The following is a 16858-nucleotide window of genomic DNA, read 5'->3' as shown; positions in this document are numbered from 1 at the left end:
CCCCTCGGACACTCCGGCCCCTCGGACACTCTGACCCGGCCCCTCGGACACTCCGACCCGGCCCCTTGGACATTCAGGCCCCTTGGACACTCCGGCCCGGCCCCTCGGAAACTCCGGCCCCTCAGACACTCCGGCTCCTCGGACAGTCCGGCCCCTCGGACACTTCTGCCCCTCGGACACTCCGGCCCCTCGGACACTCCGGCCCCTCCGACTTTCCGACCCGGCCCCTCGGACACTCCGGCCCCTCGGACACTCCGGCCCCTCGGACACTGCGGCCCCTCGGACTCTCCGACCCGGCACCTCGGACACTCCGGCCCCTCGGACACTGCGGCCCCTCGGACACTCCGACCCGGCCCCTCGGACACTCCGGCCCCTCGGACTCTCCGACCCGGCCCCTCGGACACTCCGGCCCCTCGGACACTCCGGCCCCTCGGACACTGTGGCCCCTCGGACTCTCCGACCCGGCACCTCGGACACTCCGGCCCCTCGGACACTGCGGCCCCTCGGACTCTCCGACCCGGCACCTCGGACACTCCGGCCCCTCGGACACTGCGGCCCCTCGGACACTCCGACCCGGCCCCTCGGACACTCTGGCCCCTCGGACACTTCGGCCCCTCGGACACTCTGGGCCCTTGGACACTCCGGCCCCTTGAACACTCCGGCCCCTCAGACACTCCGACCCCTTGGACACTCCGACCCCTCGGACACTCCGGCCCCTCGGACACTCTGGGCCCTTGGACACTGTGACCCAGCCCCTCAGACACTGCGAACCGGCCCCTCGGTCACTCCGACCCAGCCCCTCGGACATTCCGGACACTCCGGCCCCTCGGACACTCCGGCCCCTCGGACACTCCGGCCCCTCGGACACTCTGGGCCCTTGGACACTGTGACCCAGCCCCTCAGACACTGCGAACCGGCCCCTCGGTCACTCCGACCCAGCCCCTCGGACATTCCGGACACTCCGGCCCCTCGGACACTCCGGCCCCTCGGACACTCTGACCCGGCCCCTCAGTCACTCCGGCCCATCGGACACTGCGACCCGGCCCCTCGGTCGCTCCGACCCAGCCCCTCGGACATTCCGGAGACTCCGGCCCCTTGGACACTCCGGCCCCGCCCAATCGGACACTCCAACCCCTCGGACACTCCGGCCCCTCGGACACTCCGGCCCCTCGGACACTCCGGCCCCTCGGACATTCCGACCCCTCGGACACTCCGGCCCCTCGGACATTCCGGCCCCTCGGACACTCCGACCCCTCGGACACTCCGACCCGGCCCCTCGGACACTCCGGCCCCTCGGACACTCCGGCCCCTTGGACACTCCGACCCCACCCTTCGGAAACTCCGCCCTGGCCCCTCGGACACTCCGACCAAGCCCCACGGACACTCCGGCCCCTCGGACACTCCGGCCCCTCGGACACACTGGCCCCTCGGACACTCCGGCCCCTCGGACACTCCGGCCCCACGGACAAGCCGGCCCCTCGGACACTCCGGCCCCTCAGACACTCTGACCCGGCCCCTCGGACACTCTGACCCGGCCCCTCGGACACTCTGACCCGGCCCCTCGGACACTCTGACCCGGCCCCTCGGACACTCCGGCCCCTCGGACACTCCAACCCGGCCCCTCGGACACTCCGGCCCCTCGGACACTCCGGCCCCATCGGACACTCCGGCCCGTCCCCCTCGGACTCTCCGACCCGGCCCCTCGGACACTCCGGCCCCTCGGACACTCTGACCCTCGGACACTCCGGCCCCTCAGACACTCCTGACCCTCGGACACTCCGGCCCCTCAGACACTCCGGCCCCTCGGACACTCCGGCCCCTCAGACACTCTGACCCGGCCCCTCGGACACTCCGGCCCCTCGGACACTCCAACCCGGCCCCTCGGACACTCCGGCCCCTCGGACACTCCGGCCCCATCGGACACTCCGGCCCGGCCCCCTCGGACTCTCCGACCCGGCCCGTCGGACACTCCGGCCCCTCGGACACTCTGACCCGGCCCCTCGGACACTCCAAACCGGCCCCTCGGACACTCCGGCCCCTCGGACACTCTGACCCGGCCCCTCGGACACTCCGACCCGGCCCCTTGGACATTCAGGCCCCTTGGACACTCCGACCCGGCCCCTCGGACACTCCGGCCCCTCGGACACTCCGGCTCCTCGGACAGTCCGGCCCCTCGGACACTTCTGCCCCTCGGACACTCCGGCCCCTCGGACACTCCGGCCCCTCGGACTTTCCGACCCGGCCCCTCGGACACTCCGGCCCCTCGGACACTGCGGCCCCTCGGACTCTCCGACCCGGCACCTCGGACACTCCGGCCCCTCGGACACTGCGGCCCCTCGGACACTCCGACCCGGCCCCTCGGACACTCCGGCCCCTCGGACTTTCCGACCCGGCCCCTCGGACACTCCGGCCCCTCGGACACTCCGGCCCCTCGGACACTGTGGCCCCTCGGACTCTCCGACCCGGCACCTCGGACACTCCGGCCCCTCGGACACTGCGGCCCCTCGGACTCTCCGACCCGGCACCTCGGACACTCCGGCCCCTCGGACACTGCGGCCCCTCGGAAACTCCGACCCGGCCCCTCGGACACTCTGGCCCCTCGGACACTTCGGTCCCTCGGACACTCCGGCCCGTCCCCCTCGGACTCTCCGACCCCTCGGACACTCCGACCCGGCCCCTCGGACACTCCGGCCCCTCGGACACTCCGGCCCCTCGGACACTCCGGCCCTTCAGACATTCTGGCCCCTCGGACACTCCTGCCCCTCGGACACTCCGACCCTCCGGCCCCTCGGACACTCCTGCCCCTCGGACACTCCGGCCCCTCGGACACTCCGGCCCCTCGGACACTCCGGCTCCTCGGACACTCCGGCCCCTCGGACACTCCGGCCCCTCGGACACTCCGGCCCCTCGGACACTCCGGCTCCTCGGACACTCTGGCCCATCCCCCTCGGACTCTCCGACCCGGCCCCTCGGACACTCCGGCCCCTTGGACCCTCCGGCCCCTCGGACACTCCGGCCCTTCGGACACTCCGGCCTCTCGGACACTCCTACCCCTCGGACACTCCGGCCCGGCCCCTTGTACACTCCGGTCCGTCCGCCTCGGACTCTCCGGCCTGGCCCCTCGGACACTCCGGCCCCTCGGACACTCCGGCCCGGCCCCTCGGACACTCCGACCCCTCGGAGACTCCGGCCCCTCGGTCACTCCGGCCCCTCGGACACTCCGGCCCCTCGGACACTCCGGCCCCTTGGACACACCGGCCCCACCCAATCGGACACTCCAACCCCTCGGATACTTGGCCCCTCGGACACTCCGGCCCCTTGAACACTCCGGCCCCTCAGACACTCCGACCCCTTGGACACTCCGACCCCTCGGACACTCCGGCCCCTCGGACACTCTGGGCCCTTGGACACTGTGACCCAGCCCCTCAGACACTGCGAACCGGCCCCTCGGTCACTCCGACCCAGCCCCTCGGACATTCCGGACACTCCGGCCCCTCGGACACTCCGACCCCTCGGACACTCCGGCCCCTCGGACACTCTGGGCCCTTGGACACTGTGACCCAGCCCCTCAGACACTGCGAACCGGCCCCTCGGTCACTCCGACCCAGCCCCTCGGACATTCCGGACACTCCGACCCCTCGGACACTCCGACCCCTCGGACACCCCGACCCCTCGGACACTCCGACCCCTTGGACACTCCGACCCCTCGGACACTCCGGCCCCTCGGACACTCTGGGCCCCTGGACACTCTGACCCGGCCCCTCGGTCACTCCGACCCAGCCCCTCGGACATTCCGGACACTCCGGCCCCTCGGACACTCCGGCCCCTCGGACACTCTGACCCGGCCCCTCGGTCACTCTGACCCGGCCCCTCAGTCACTCCGGCCCATCGGACACTGCGACCCGGCCCCTCGGTCGCTCCGACCCAGCCCCTCGGACATTCCGGAGACTCCGGCCCCTTGGACACTCCGGCCCCGCCCAATCGGACACTCCAACCCCTCGGACACTCCGGCCCCTCGGACACTCCGGCCCCTCGGACATTCCGACCCCTCGGACACTCCGGCCCCTCGGACATTCCGGCGCCTCGGACACTCCGACCCCTCGGACTCTCCGACCCGGCCCCTCGGACACTCCGGCCCCTCGGACACTCCGGCCCCTTGGACACTCCGGCCCCTCGGACTCTCCGACCCGGCCCCTCGGACACTCCGGCCCCTCGGACACTCCGGCCCCTTGGACACTCCGACCCCACCCTTCGGAAACTCCGCCCTGGCCCCTCGGACACTCCGACCAAGCCCCACGGACACTCCGGCCCCTCGGACACTCCGGCCCCTCGGACACTCCGGCCCCTCAGACACTCTGGCCCGGCCCCTCGGACACTCTGACCCGGCCCCTCGGACACTCTGACCCGGCCCCTCGGACACTCCGGCCCCTCGGACACTCCAACCCGGCCCCTCGGACACTCCGGCCCCTCGGACACTCCGGCCCCATCGGACACTCCGGCCCGTCCCCCTCGGACACTCCGGCCCCTAGGACCCTCCGGCCCCTCGGACACTCCGGCCCCTCGGACACTCTGACCCTCGGACACTCCGGCCCCTCGGACACTCCTGACCCTCGGACACTCCGGCCCCACGGACACTCCGGCCCCTCGGACACTCCGGCCCCTCGGACAAGCCGGCCCCTCGGACACTCCGGCCCCTCAGACACTCTGACCCGGCCCCTCGGACACTCCAAACCGGCCCCTCGGACACTCCGGCCCCTCGGACACTCCGGCCCGTCCCCCTCGGACACTCCGGCCCCTAGGACCCTCCGGCCCCTCGGACACTCTGGTACCTCGGACACTCTGACTTGGCCCCTCGGACACTCTGACCCTCGGACACTCCGGCCCCTCGGACACTCCTGACCCTCGGACACTCCGGCCCCTCGGACACTCCGGCCCCTCGGTCACTCCGGCCCCTCGGTCTCTCCGGCCCCTCGGACACTCCGGCCCCTCGGACACTCTGACTCGGCCACTCGGACACTCTGACCCTCGGACACTCCGGCCCCTCGGACACTCCTGACCCTCGGACACTCCGGCCCCTCGGACACTCCGGCCCCTCGGTCACTCCGGCCCCTCGGACACTACGGCCCCTCGGACACTCTGACTCGGCCCCTCGGACACTCAGGCCCTTCAGACATTCTGGCCCCTCGGACACTCCGGCCCCTCGGACACTCCTGCCCCTCGGACACTGCAGCCCCTCGGACTCTCCGACCCCGCCCCTCGGTCACTCCGGCCCCTCGGACACTCCGGCCCCTCGGACACTAAGGCCCCTCGGACACTCCTACCCGGACCCGCGGACACTCCAGCCCAGCCCCTCGGACACTCCGACCCCTCGGACACTCCGAGCCCTCGGACATTCCGGCCTCTCGGACACTCCGGCTCCTCGGACACTCCGGCCCCTCGGACACTGCAAACCGGCCCCTCGGTCACTCCGACCCAGCCCCTCGGACATTCCGGACACTCCGGCCCCTCGGACACTCCGGCCCCTCGGACATTCTGGGCCCTTGGACACTGCGACCAGGCCCCTCGGACACTCTGACCCGGCCCCTCGGTCACTCTGACCCGGCCCCTCAGTCACTCCGACCCAGCCCCTCGGACATTCCGGACACTCCGGCCCCTCGGACACTCCAGCCCCTCGGACATTCTGGGCCCTTGGACACTGCGACCAGGCCCCTCGGACACTCTGACCCGGCCCCTCGGTCACTCTGACCCGGCCCCTCAGTCACTCCGGCCCATCGGACACTGCGACCCAGCCCCTCGGTCGCTCCGACCCAGCCCCTCGGACATTCCGGCCCCTCGGACACTCCGGCCCCTCGGACACTCCGGCCCCGCCCAATCGGACACTCCAACCCCTCGGACACTTGGCCCCTCGGACACTCCGGCCCCTCGGACACTCCGGCCATTCGGACACTCCGGCCCCTCGGACACTCCGGCCCCTCGGACACTCCGGCCCTTCAGACATTCTGGCCCCTCGGACACTCCGGCCCCTTGGACACTCCGGCCCCGCCCAATCGGACACTCCAACCCCTCGGACACGCCGGCCCCTCGGACACTCCGGCCATTCGGACACTCCGGCCCCTCGGACACACCGGCCCCTCGGACACTCCGGCCCCTCGGACACTCCGGCCCTTCAGACATTCTGGCCCCTCGGACACTCCGGCCCCTTGGACACTCCGGCCCCGCCCAATCGGACACTCCAACCCCTCGGACACTCCGGCCCCTCGGACACTCCAACCCCTCGGACACTCCGGCCCCTCGGACACTCCGGCCCCTCGGACACTCCGGCCCCTCGGACATTCCGACCCCTCGGACACTCCGGCCCCTCGGACATTCCGGCCCCTCGGACACTCCGACCCGGCCCCTCGGACACTCCGACCAAGCCCCACGGACACTCCGGCCCCCTCGGACACTCCGGCCCCCTCGGACACACTGGCCCCTCGGACACTCCGACCCCCTCGGACACTCCGGCCCCTCGGACACTCCGGCCCCCTCGGACACTCCGGCCCCTCGGACACTCCGGCCCCTCGGACACTCTGACCCGGCCCCTCGGACACTCTGACCCGGCCCCTTGGACACTCCGACCCGGCCCCTCGGACACTCTGGCCCCTCGGACACTCTGGCCCCTCGGACACTCTGGCCCCTCGGACACTCTGGCCCCTCGGACACTCCGGCCCCTCGGACTCTCCGGCCCCTCGGACACTCCGGCCCCTCGGACACTCCGGCCCCTCGGACACTCCGGCCGCTCGGACACTCCGGCCCCTCGGACACTCCTGCCCCTCGGACACTCTGGCCCCTCGGACACTCTGGCCCCTCGGACACTCTGGCCCCTCGGACACTCCGGCCGCTCGGACACTCCGGCCGCTCGGACACTCCGGCCCCTCGGACACTCCTGCCCCTCGGACACTCTGGCCCCTCGGACACTCCGGCCCTTCGGACACTCTGGCCCCTCGGACACTCTAATCTGTTAAATCTCCCTGATGGTTTTATTCTTTTATAAATTTAGAGTGCCCAATTATTTTTCCAATTAAGGGTCAATTTAGCGCGGCCAATCCACCTCCCCTGCACATCTTTTGGGTTGTGGGGGCGAAACCCACGCAGACACGGGGAGAATGTGCAAACTCCACACGGACAGTGACCCAGAGCCGGGATCGAACCTGGGACCTCGGCGCCGTGAGGCTGCAGTGCTAACCACTACGGCCGCACCCGCCCTAATAGATTTAAACTTCCCCTCCGCGTATAAGGGGCAATTTTGAACATGCAGGCTAAAGAGGATCTGTGGTGACCAAGAACTAAAGTCCTGACCTTGCAGATGGTGGACAGGCATTGGGGGGGTCAGGAGGTGAGTGATCGCCACAGGGTTCCTACCCTTTGACCTGCGCTGGTAGCCACAGTATTAATGTGGCTGGGTCCAGTTCAGTTTCTGATCAATGGTAACCCCCACGATGTGGATTATGGGGGATTCAGCGATGGTAATGCTATTGAATGTCAGGGGGCGGTGGTTAGATCCTCGCTTGTAGGAGATGGTCATTGCCTGGCACCTGTGTGGCGCGAATGCAACTTGCCACTTGTCAGCCCAAACCTGGATATTGTCCCGGTCTTGGTGGATTTATACATAGAGTCTCCATAAACATTGTTCTCTTTCTGTGAAGTAATGTGTTTCCACTTCTCACTCACCAGGTTTACAAAGTCCTGGTAGCAAACCTTCCCCTCGGAATTGTTGTCGGCCAAAGCCAAAAGTACCTCGAGCTTGTGTGGCTCGAGCTCTGAGCCATGGACTTGGAGAAGGTTCCGGAACTTTTCAGTGCTAATGTAGCCCGTGTTTGTAGGATCAAACTGTCGGAAAAAAATAAAGAGGACAGAGTGTAGCAGAAGGACACAACAGGGCTCCGAACACGGACAACCCCAACACAAAACCAACCCATGTCACTGCCCCCCCCCACCCACCCATCAGCAGCAACTGCTAATACCCTGAAACACCCCAGCACTTAGCACTTTTATTTTATTTCATAAATTTAGAGTACCCAATTATTTTTTCCATTTAAGGGGAATTTAGTGCGGCCAATCCACCTACCCTGCACATCTTTTGGGTTGTGGGGGCGAAACCCATGCCCCAGCACTTAGGATAAAGATATAACGTCAAAATCAATACGGAGGACGATAATGGACTGGAATGGTCAGTGTCGGGGATAATAAGGACCAGGAGTGGAGGGAATGGCCAGTAAGCACGGTGGCACAGTGGTTGCCACTGCTGCCGCACAGCGGCATAGACCCGGGTTCAATTCCGGCCTCGGGTGACTGTCCGTGCGGAGTCTGCACGTCCTCCCCGTGTCTGCGTGGGTTTCCTCCGGGTGCTCCGGTTTCCTCCCACAGTCCAATGATGTGCAGGTTAGGTGGATTGGCCGTGATAAATTGCCCCTTAGTGTCCAGGGATGTGCAAATTAGGCGGGGTTATTGGGGGTGGGGGGGGGGGGGGTGCAGATGCAATTCGCGGAATAACCTCCCTCTGCAATGTAGGATTTCTATGACGCTGTCGTAACAGGAACAGGATCAAGGGGCTGAATTACCTCCGTCCATTCCTGGAAGAGCATACGAGGGGAGAGCAGGAGAGGTCCCTTTATTTGACATCGGCTGATCGTCTAAACTTCTACAGATGTGCAATAGAGAGCATCCGCATCCTATCCATAGAATTTACAGTGCAGAAGGAGGCCATTCGGCCCATCGAGTCAGCACCGGCTCTTGGAAAGAGCACCCTACTCAAGCCCACACCTCCACCCTATCCCCATAACCCAGTTACCCCACCCAACACTAAGGGCAATTCTGGACACTAAGGGCAATTGGTCATGGCCAATCCACCTAACCTGCACATCTTTGGACTGTGGGAGGAAACCGGAGCACCCGGAGGAAACCCACGCACACATGGGGAGAACGTGCAGACTCCGCACAGACAGTGACCCAAGCCGGGAATCGAACCTGGGACCCTGGAGCTGTGAAGCAATTGTGCTATCCACTATGCTACCGGCTGCATCATAGCTTGATATGGCAACTGCTCGGTCCAAGATCGCAAGAAACTGCCGTGGGGTAAACTCAGCCCAGCGTATCACACAAGCTTGCTCCCCCACATCGATTCTGTCTACACCTCCCGCTGCCTCAGGAAGGCAGACAGCATTATCAGAGACCCCTCCCACCCAGGCATTGCCTTCTTCCAGACCCTTCCATCAGGCAGAAGGTACAGAAATCTGAAGACCCGCACATCCAGACATAGGAACAGCTTCTTCCCCACAGCTACAAAACTCCTCAACGACTCCCCCTCGGACTGGTCTGTTCTCTGTAAGAACACTATTCACGACGCCCTATGCTGTTCTTGATCATGTATTTGCTTTGTTTGGCCCCTTGTTCCGGACTGTAACCAATCACTTTTTGGCGATGTACCATTTGTCAATGTTCCCTGTTGATTATTCTCTTTGACTACAATGTACGTACCGTGTACATTCCCTCGGCCGCAGAAAAATACTTGTCACAGTACATGTGACAATAAATCAAATCAAATCAATCAATCATGGGCAGCACGACAGCACAGTGGTTAGCATGGTGGCTTCACACACCAGGGTCCCAGGTTCGATTCCCCGCTGGGTCACTGTCTGTGCGGAGTCTGCACGTTCTCCCCGTGTCTGCGTGGGTTTCCTCTGGGTGCTCCGGTTTCCTCCCACAGTCCAAAGATGTGCAGGTTAGGTGGATTGGCCGTGATAAATTGACCTTAGTGACCAAAAAGGTTAGGAGGGGTTATTGGATTACGGGGATAGGGTGGCAGTGAGGGCTTAAGTGGGTCGGTGCAGACTTGATGGGCCGAATGGCCTCCTTCTGCACTGTATGTTCTATGTTCTATGTATCATCTCCCTCAACTCCACTTTTTTTGACTTGTCCCAATAATCCCTTAGTGTCTAAAAAGGATTATATTTCCCTCAAATCAGGGTCCCGGAACGGCAGCATGGTGGCGCAGTGGTTAGCACTGCTGCCTCACGGCACCGAGGTCCCAGGTTCGATCCCGGCCCTGGGTCACTGTCTGTGTGCAGTTTGCACATTCTCCCCGTGTTTGCGTGGGTCTCACCCCCACAACCCGGAGATGTGCAGGCTAGGTGGATTGGCCACGCTAAATTGCCCCTTAATTGGAAAAAATTAATTGGACACTTTAAATTTATATTTAAAAAAGCAGGGCCCGGATATGGGTGGGAGAAGGATTTGGGCAGTGAGCAGATCAGGAGTTTGACTTCTGAAAGGGAGATAAAGTCCAGATGGGAATGAAAGTGTGTTTGGCCACCATATGTATACAGTGTCTCAATCCCTAATAACCCCAGAGCTCACTGTCATTTACTCAATTAGACACAGCGGCCCCGTGAATATTTCACACCGTAGGGCTGCAGGCTGTTTTGGGAATCCCTGCCCTTCGCTCCAGGTTTAATCGATTCTGGCCATTGATATGAAAGATGCTTCCTGAGGGATTAGCTGTCAGTGTGCCATTGTGGCGGGGGAGGGGGAGGGGGTTGGGATGAATATTTAAGCGAGGGCTGACCTCAGCACTGTGAATAATTCACAGCGAGTGGGGGTCATGGATTCCGAGCTTTCTGCTGACTACCTCATTTCATTCTTTTGCCTGAATCTACATTGTCGTCCTACGAGTCAAACCCCATCTCTGAGCCAGATCCTGACCCTGCTCCGTTTCCCCACTCACACCATCCCTTTCGCCGTCCCCACCATCCCTCCATCCCCATCCCCACCATCCCTCCACCTCCGTCCCCTCCATCCCCGTCCCCACCATCCCCGTCCCCACCATCCCTCCATCCCCGTCCCCATCATCCCTCCATCCTCGTCCCCAACATCCCTCCATTCCCGTCCCCACCATCCCTCCATCCCCGTCCCCATCATCCCTCCATCCCCGTCCCCACCATCCCCGTCCCCACCATCCCTCCATCACCGTCCCCACTATCCCTCCATCCTCATCCCCTCCATCCCCGTCCCCACCATCCCTCCATCCCCGTCCCCACCATCCCTCCATCCCCGTCCCCACCATCCCTCCATCCTCGTCCCCACCATTCCTCCATCCCCGTCCCCACCATCCCCACCATCCCTCCATCCCCGTCCCCACCATCCCTCCATCCCCGTCCCCACCATCCCTCCATCCCCGTCCCCACCATCCCCACCATCCCCGTCCCCACCATCCTGCCATCCCCACTTACACCATCCCTCCATCCCCGTGCCCACCATCCCTCCATCCCCGTGCCCGCCATCCCTCCATCCCCGTCCCCACCATCCCTCCATCCCCGTCCCCACCATCCCTCCATCCCCGTCTCCACCATCCCTCCATCCCCGTCCCCACCATCCCTCCATCCCAGTCCCCACCATCCCTCCATCCCCGTCCCCACCATCCCACCCTCCCCGTCCCCACCATCCCCGTCTCCACCATCCCTCCATCCCCGTCCCCACCATCCCTCCATCCCCACTTACACCATCCTTCCATCCCCGTGCCCACCATCCTTCCATCCCCGTGCCCATCATCCCTCCATCCCCGTCCCCAACATCCCTCCATCCCCGTCCCCACCATCCCTCCATCCCCGTCCCCACCATCCCTCCCCCCTGTCCCCATCATCCCTCCATCCCCGTCCCCACCATCCCTCCATCCCCGTCCCCACCATCCCTCCATCCCCGTCCCCACCATCCCTCCATCCCCGTCCCCACCATCCCTCCATCCCCGTCCCCACCATCCTTCCATCCCCGTCCCCACCAACCCTCCATCCCCGTCCCCACCATCCCTGTCCCCATCATCCCTTCATCCCCGTCCCCACCATCCCTCCATCCCCGTCCCCACCATCCCTCCATCCCCGTCCCCACCAACCCTCCATCCCCGTCCCCACCATCCCTGTCCCCATCATCCCTTCATCCCCGTCCCCACCATCCCTCCATCCCCGTCCCCACCATCCCTCCATCCCCGTCCCCACCATCCCTCCATCCCCGTCCCCACCAACCCTCCATCCCCGTCCCCACCATCCCCGTCCCCACCATCCCTCCATCCCCGTCCCCACCATCCCTCCCCCTGTCCCCATCATCCCTCCATCCCCGTCCCCACCATCCCTCCATCCCCGTCCCCACCATCCCTCCCCCCTGTCCCCATCATCCCTCCATCCCCGTCCCCACCATCCCTCCATCCCCGTCCCCACCATCCCTCCATCCCCGTCCCCACCATCCCTCCATCCCCGTCCCCACCATGCCTCCATCCCAGTGCCCACCATCCCTCCATCCCTGTCCCCACCATCCCTCCATCTCCTTCCCAATGGTAATTGGAATGTCAATACCGCTGTGATGTGATTGGATCATTTCCCCCTTCTCTGTCTCATTCTTTATAATCAATAATTAAAATTTTTCCAATAAATTTCTGCTGAAAAAGTGCACTTTGTAATCGGTGCGATTTTTCTCACAGTTTTGCCTGTGTGCCGGATATTAATCCGTAAATCCTGCAGAGTACTGGCTGATCCGGGAGAGTTGGCGACCCACACACGGCCTCTCCTGAATGTGAACCTTTAAACGATTCCAATATGAATCTTGCTATCCAGCAGCCTGACACAAGGATTTATAAAGTGCTGCTTCATATTCCCGCATTTGGATGCTACTTTGACTGAACTCCAATCCAGGGGAGAGGAGAGAGAGACAGATTCCAAAATACTGGCCAAACGCAAATACCACGTTTATAGCTCACAGCTTCCAGACAGGTCACTGGTCAACTCCTTAGAGATAAACCACAGTCCCTGCTGGAGACACACCGTGGAGTCATGCACAGCCCCCGCCCCTCTCTCTCCCCCCCCCCCCCCCCCCCCCCCCCCCGCCGGCTTCACTCACTCCCCCCGCCCCCCCTCCCCCACGCAGGCTCACACACACACTCACCGTGGGTTCACACACACGCACATGTAGAGGATTCACTCACACCGCGGATTCACACACATTGTGTTCCGCAGCTCTGAGCTGTTCAAATAACATCTTGTTTACTCGCAGCTAGGGTCTGACCCGCAGAATTCACAGCCACAACTCTCTCCGAGAGCAGAACAATGGAGGTGCTGAAGAAAACTGTACGGAATTATTTTTTTATAATTTCGAGTACCCAATTCATTTTTTCCAATTAAGGGGCAATTTAGCGTGTCCAATCCACCTACCCTGCACATCTTTGGGTTGTGGGGGCGAAACCCACGCAAACACGGGGAGAATGTGCAAACTCCACACGGACAGTGACCCAGAGCCGGGACCTAACCTGGGACCTCGGCGCCATGAGGCAGCAGTGCTAATCCACTGCGCCACCGTGCTGCCCTAAAATCCGTACTGAATGGAGGAACTCGGGATAGGAGCTGGGAATGGACAAGCTCGGGATAGGAGCTGGGAATGGAGAAGCTCGGGATAGGAGCTGGGAATCGAGGAGCTCGGGATAGGAGCTGGGAATGGACAAGCTCGGGATAGGAGCTGGGAATCGCGAAGCTCGGGATAGGAGCTGGGAATCGCGAAGCTCGGGATAGGAGCTGGGAATCGCGAAGCTCGGGATAGGAGCTGGGAATCGAGAAGCTCGGGATAGGATCTGGGAATCGAGAAGCTCGGGATAGGAGCTGGGAACGGAGAAGCTCGGGATAGGAGCTGGGAATCGAGAAGCTCGGGATAGGAGCTGGGAATGGAGAAGCTCGGGATAGGATCTGGGAATCCAGAAGCTCGGGATAGGAACTGGGAATCGAGAAGCTCGGGATAGGAGCTGGGAATCGAGAATCTCGGGATAGGAGCTGGAAATGGAGAAGCTCGGGATAGGAGCTGGGAATGGAGAAGCTCGGGATAGGAGCTGGGAGTGGAGAAGCTCGGGATAGGAGCTGGGAATCGAGAAGCTCGGGATAGGAGCTGGGAATGGAGAAGCTCGGGATAGGATCTGGGAATCCAGAAGCTCGGGATAGGAGCTGGGAATCCAGAAGCTTGGGATAGGAGCTGGGAATCGAGAAGCTCGGGATAGGAGCTGGGAATCGAGAGGCTCTGGATAGGAGCTGGGAATCGAGAAGCTCGGGATAGGAGCTGGGAATGGAGAAGCTCGGGATAGGAGCTGGGAATCGAGAAGCTCGGGATAGGAGCTGGAATCGAGAAGCTCGGGATAGGAGCTGGGAATCGAGAGGCTCTGGATAGGAGCTGGGAATCGAGAGGCTCTGGATAGGAGCTGGGAATCGAGAAGCTCGGGATAGGAGCTGGGAATCGAGAAGCTCGGGATAGGAGCTGGGAATCGAGAAGCTGGGGATAGGAGCTGGGAATCGAGGAGCTCGGGATAGGAGCTGGGAATCGAGAAGCTCGGGATAGGAGCTGGGAATCGAGGAGCTCGGGATAGGAGCTGGGAATCGAGGAGCTCGGGATAGGAGCTGGGAATCGAGAAGCTCGGGATAGGAGCTGGGAATCGAGAAGCTCGGGATAGGAGCTGGGAATCGAGAAGCTCGGGATAGGAGCTGGGAATGGAGAAGCTCGGGATAGGAGCTGGGAATCGAGAAGCTCGGGATAGGAGCTGGAAATGGAGAAGCTCGGGATAGGAGCTGGGAATGGAGAAGCTCGGGATAGGAGCTGGGAATGGAGAAGCTCGGAATAGGAGCTGGGAATTGAGAAGTTGGGGTTAGGAGCTGGGAATTGAGAAGCTCGGGATAGGAGCTGGGAATCGAGAAGCTCGGGATAGGAGCTGGGAATCGAGAAGCTCGGGATAGGAGCTGGGAATCGAGAAGCTCGGGATAGGAGCTGGGAATTGAGAAGCTCGGGATAGGAGCTGGGAATGGAGAAGTTGGGGATAGGAGCTGGGAATTGAGAAGCTCGGGATAGGAGCTGGGAATGGAGAAGCACGGGATAGGAGCTGGGAATCGAGGAGCTCGGGATAGGAGCTGGGAATCGAGAAGCTCGGGATAGGAGCTGGGAATGGAGAAGTTGGGGATAGGAGCTGGGAATCGAGAAGCTCGGGATAGGAGCTGGGAATCGAGAAGCTCGGGATAGGAGCTGGGAATGGAGAAGTTGGGGATAGGAGCTGGGAATCGAGAAGCTCGGGATAGGAGCTGGGAATCGAGAAGCTCGGGATAGGAGCTGGGAATCGAGAAGCTCGGGATAGGAGCTGGGAATGGAGAAGTTGGGGATAGGAGCTGGGAATCGAGAAGCTCGGGATAGGAGCTGGGAATGGAGAAGTTGGGGATAGGAGCTGGGAATCGAGAAGCTCGGGATAGGAGCTGGGAATCGAGAAGCTCGGGATAGGAGCTGGGAATGGAGAAGTTGGGGATAGGAGCTGGGAATCGAGAAGCTCGGGATAGGAGCTGGGAATCGAGAAGCTCGGGATAGGAGCTGGGAATCGAGAAGCTCGGGATAGGAGCTGGGAATGGAGAAGTTGGGGATAGGAGCTGGTCCCTTGTATTAATCGAGTTGTCAGCAACGTAAAATGGTCATTCAGAAATCCATTGGAGAGATGAAAACGCAGAATGGAGAGAAAGTTGAAGCAAATTGCACGGATGAATTTTGGAGAAGCAGGATGAACAGATAAGGAAAAGGAATATGTTGATGGAGTGAAATGAAAAGAGCTTCAAGTGGAGCAGTAACACTGGTGTGGATCAATGTACTAAATGGCCGGGCACTCTGCTGTAGACAGGATGTAATTTTAAATTTAAAATAAAATTAATATCATCTGGATCTGTGAAATTTGTAATGACGGTAGAAAATACTGGCAGCACTTGAGCAAGAGGTTTGGATGGGTGGACGGAGAATCTACCCGACACTGCTCGATTGTAATCCCCTTATCACTGCATCCTCCTGACTAACATCATCAAACCCACTCCTCAGCCCCAATAGCCACTCCATGAACTAATGACCCCGCCCTCCCGCTCGGTGACCCCCAAACCCATGGTAACAGCCATCTGCTCAAAATATTGATCCCCCTTCAATCTAATTAGACAAAACATTGGCAGAAGCATCCATCAGGAATACACGAGGCAGTCAATGGTCCTCGGAAAACAAACGTTTATTGCCTCCGCTTCTCTGTGGCTGCTGAACAGTTCCCAGCAGTTTGGTTCCCCAGCGCCTGCTGCTCATTTTGCTCACTGAGCAACAGCAATTTGCATTTCTAAAGCACCTTTAGCATAGTAAAACCTTTCAAAAGGCAGTTCACAGGAGTGGCAATCAAACAACAATTGACATGGAGCCATTTAAAAATAACTGGCAAATGGGGTAAAGGAGAGGGGGGGCGGTGAAGGCCGGCTTGATCGTGGCCTTCGAAAAGGAATTGGAATGCGATCCGAAAAGAATGTGTAAGGGTCACGGAAATAAGGCAAGGGAGTGGGATTGGGCAGAGAGCTGGGGCAGACTCGATAAGGCTGAACGATCTCTTTCTGCGCTGTCGGGATTCTGCGGGATTTAAGGAAGATGTTAGGAGAGGTGACTGAAAGCTTGGTGAGGGAGGCATGTTTGAAAAAGTGTCTTAAAGGAGGAGAAAGAAAATGAGTTGGAGATTTGGAGAGATAGAGAGGTTTGGGCCGTGGGGGGGGTCCGTACTCACATAGACCAGGAAGCATTCACACCCTCTGGTTTTGTCCATTTTACCAACGAACACACAAAAAGCGGACTGTTCACCAGCACACCCCACGTGAATCGGATTGTTGGGACACTCTATCAATGTCACGAATTATTTGCTAACCAGCCATGCAGCCATGGTTAGATTTAAAATCTGCCCCATGTGGCTAATCACTTGATGAAGGAGCTACGCTCCCAAAGCTAGTGATTCTAAACAAACCTGTTGGACTTT

The 16858-nt window shown here is 61.7% G+C and overlaps 1 protein-coding gene across 1 annotated transcript in view; it reads right to left on the bottom strand.

The window, feature by feature from the left end:
* Positions 1-7710: 7710 nt before the first annotated feature.
* LOC140406216 (rhomboid-related protein 3-like) overlaps positions 7711-16858 on the bottom strand; it is a gene marked incomplete at its 3' end in the record, with an annotated part of 90117 nt that continues 80969 nt past the window's right edge. The window contains exon 3 of the mRNA XM_072494357.1: positions 7711-7869. Within this exon, the coding sequence (XP_072350458.1) occupies positions 7711-7869 (159 nt within the window). The remainder of the gene's footprint in view (positions 7870-16858) is intronic.

This window comes from Scyliorhinus torazame, unplaced genomic scaffold (genome assembly GCF_047496885.1).
Source record: "Scyliorhinus torazame isolate Kashiwa2021f unplaced genomic scaffold, sScyTor2.1 scaffold_372, whole genome shotgun sequence".
NCBI lineage: Eukaryota > Metazoa > Chordata > Chondrichthyes > Carcharhiniformes > Scyliorhinidae > Scyliorhinus > Scyliorhinus torazame.
The sequence above is the reverse complement of the archived record's forward strand: the minus strand, read 5'-3'. Positions and strand labels throughout refer to the sequence as shown.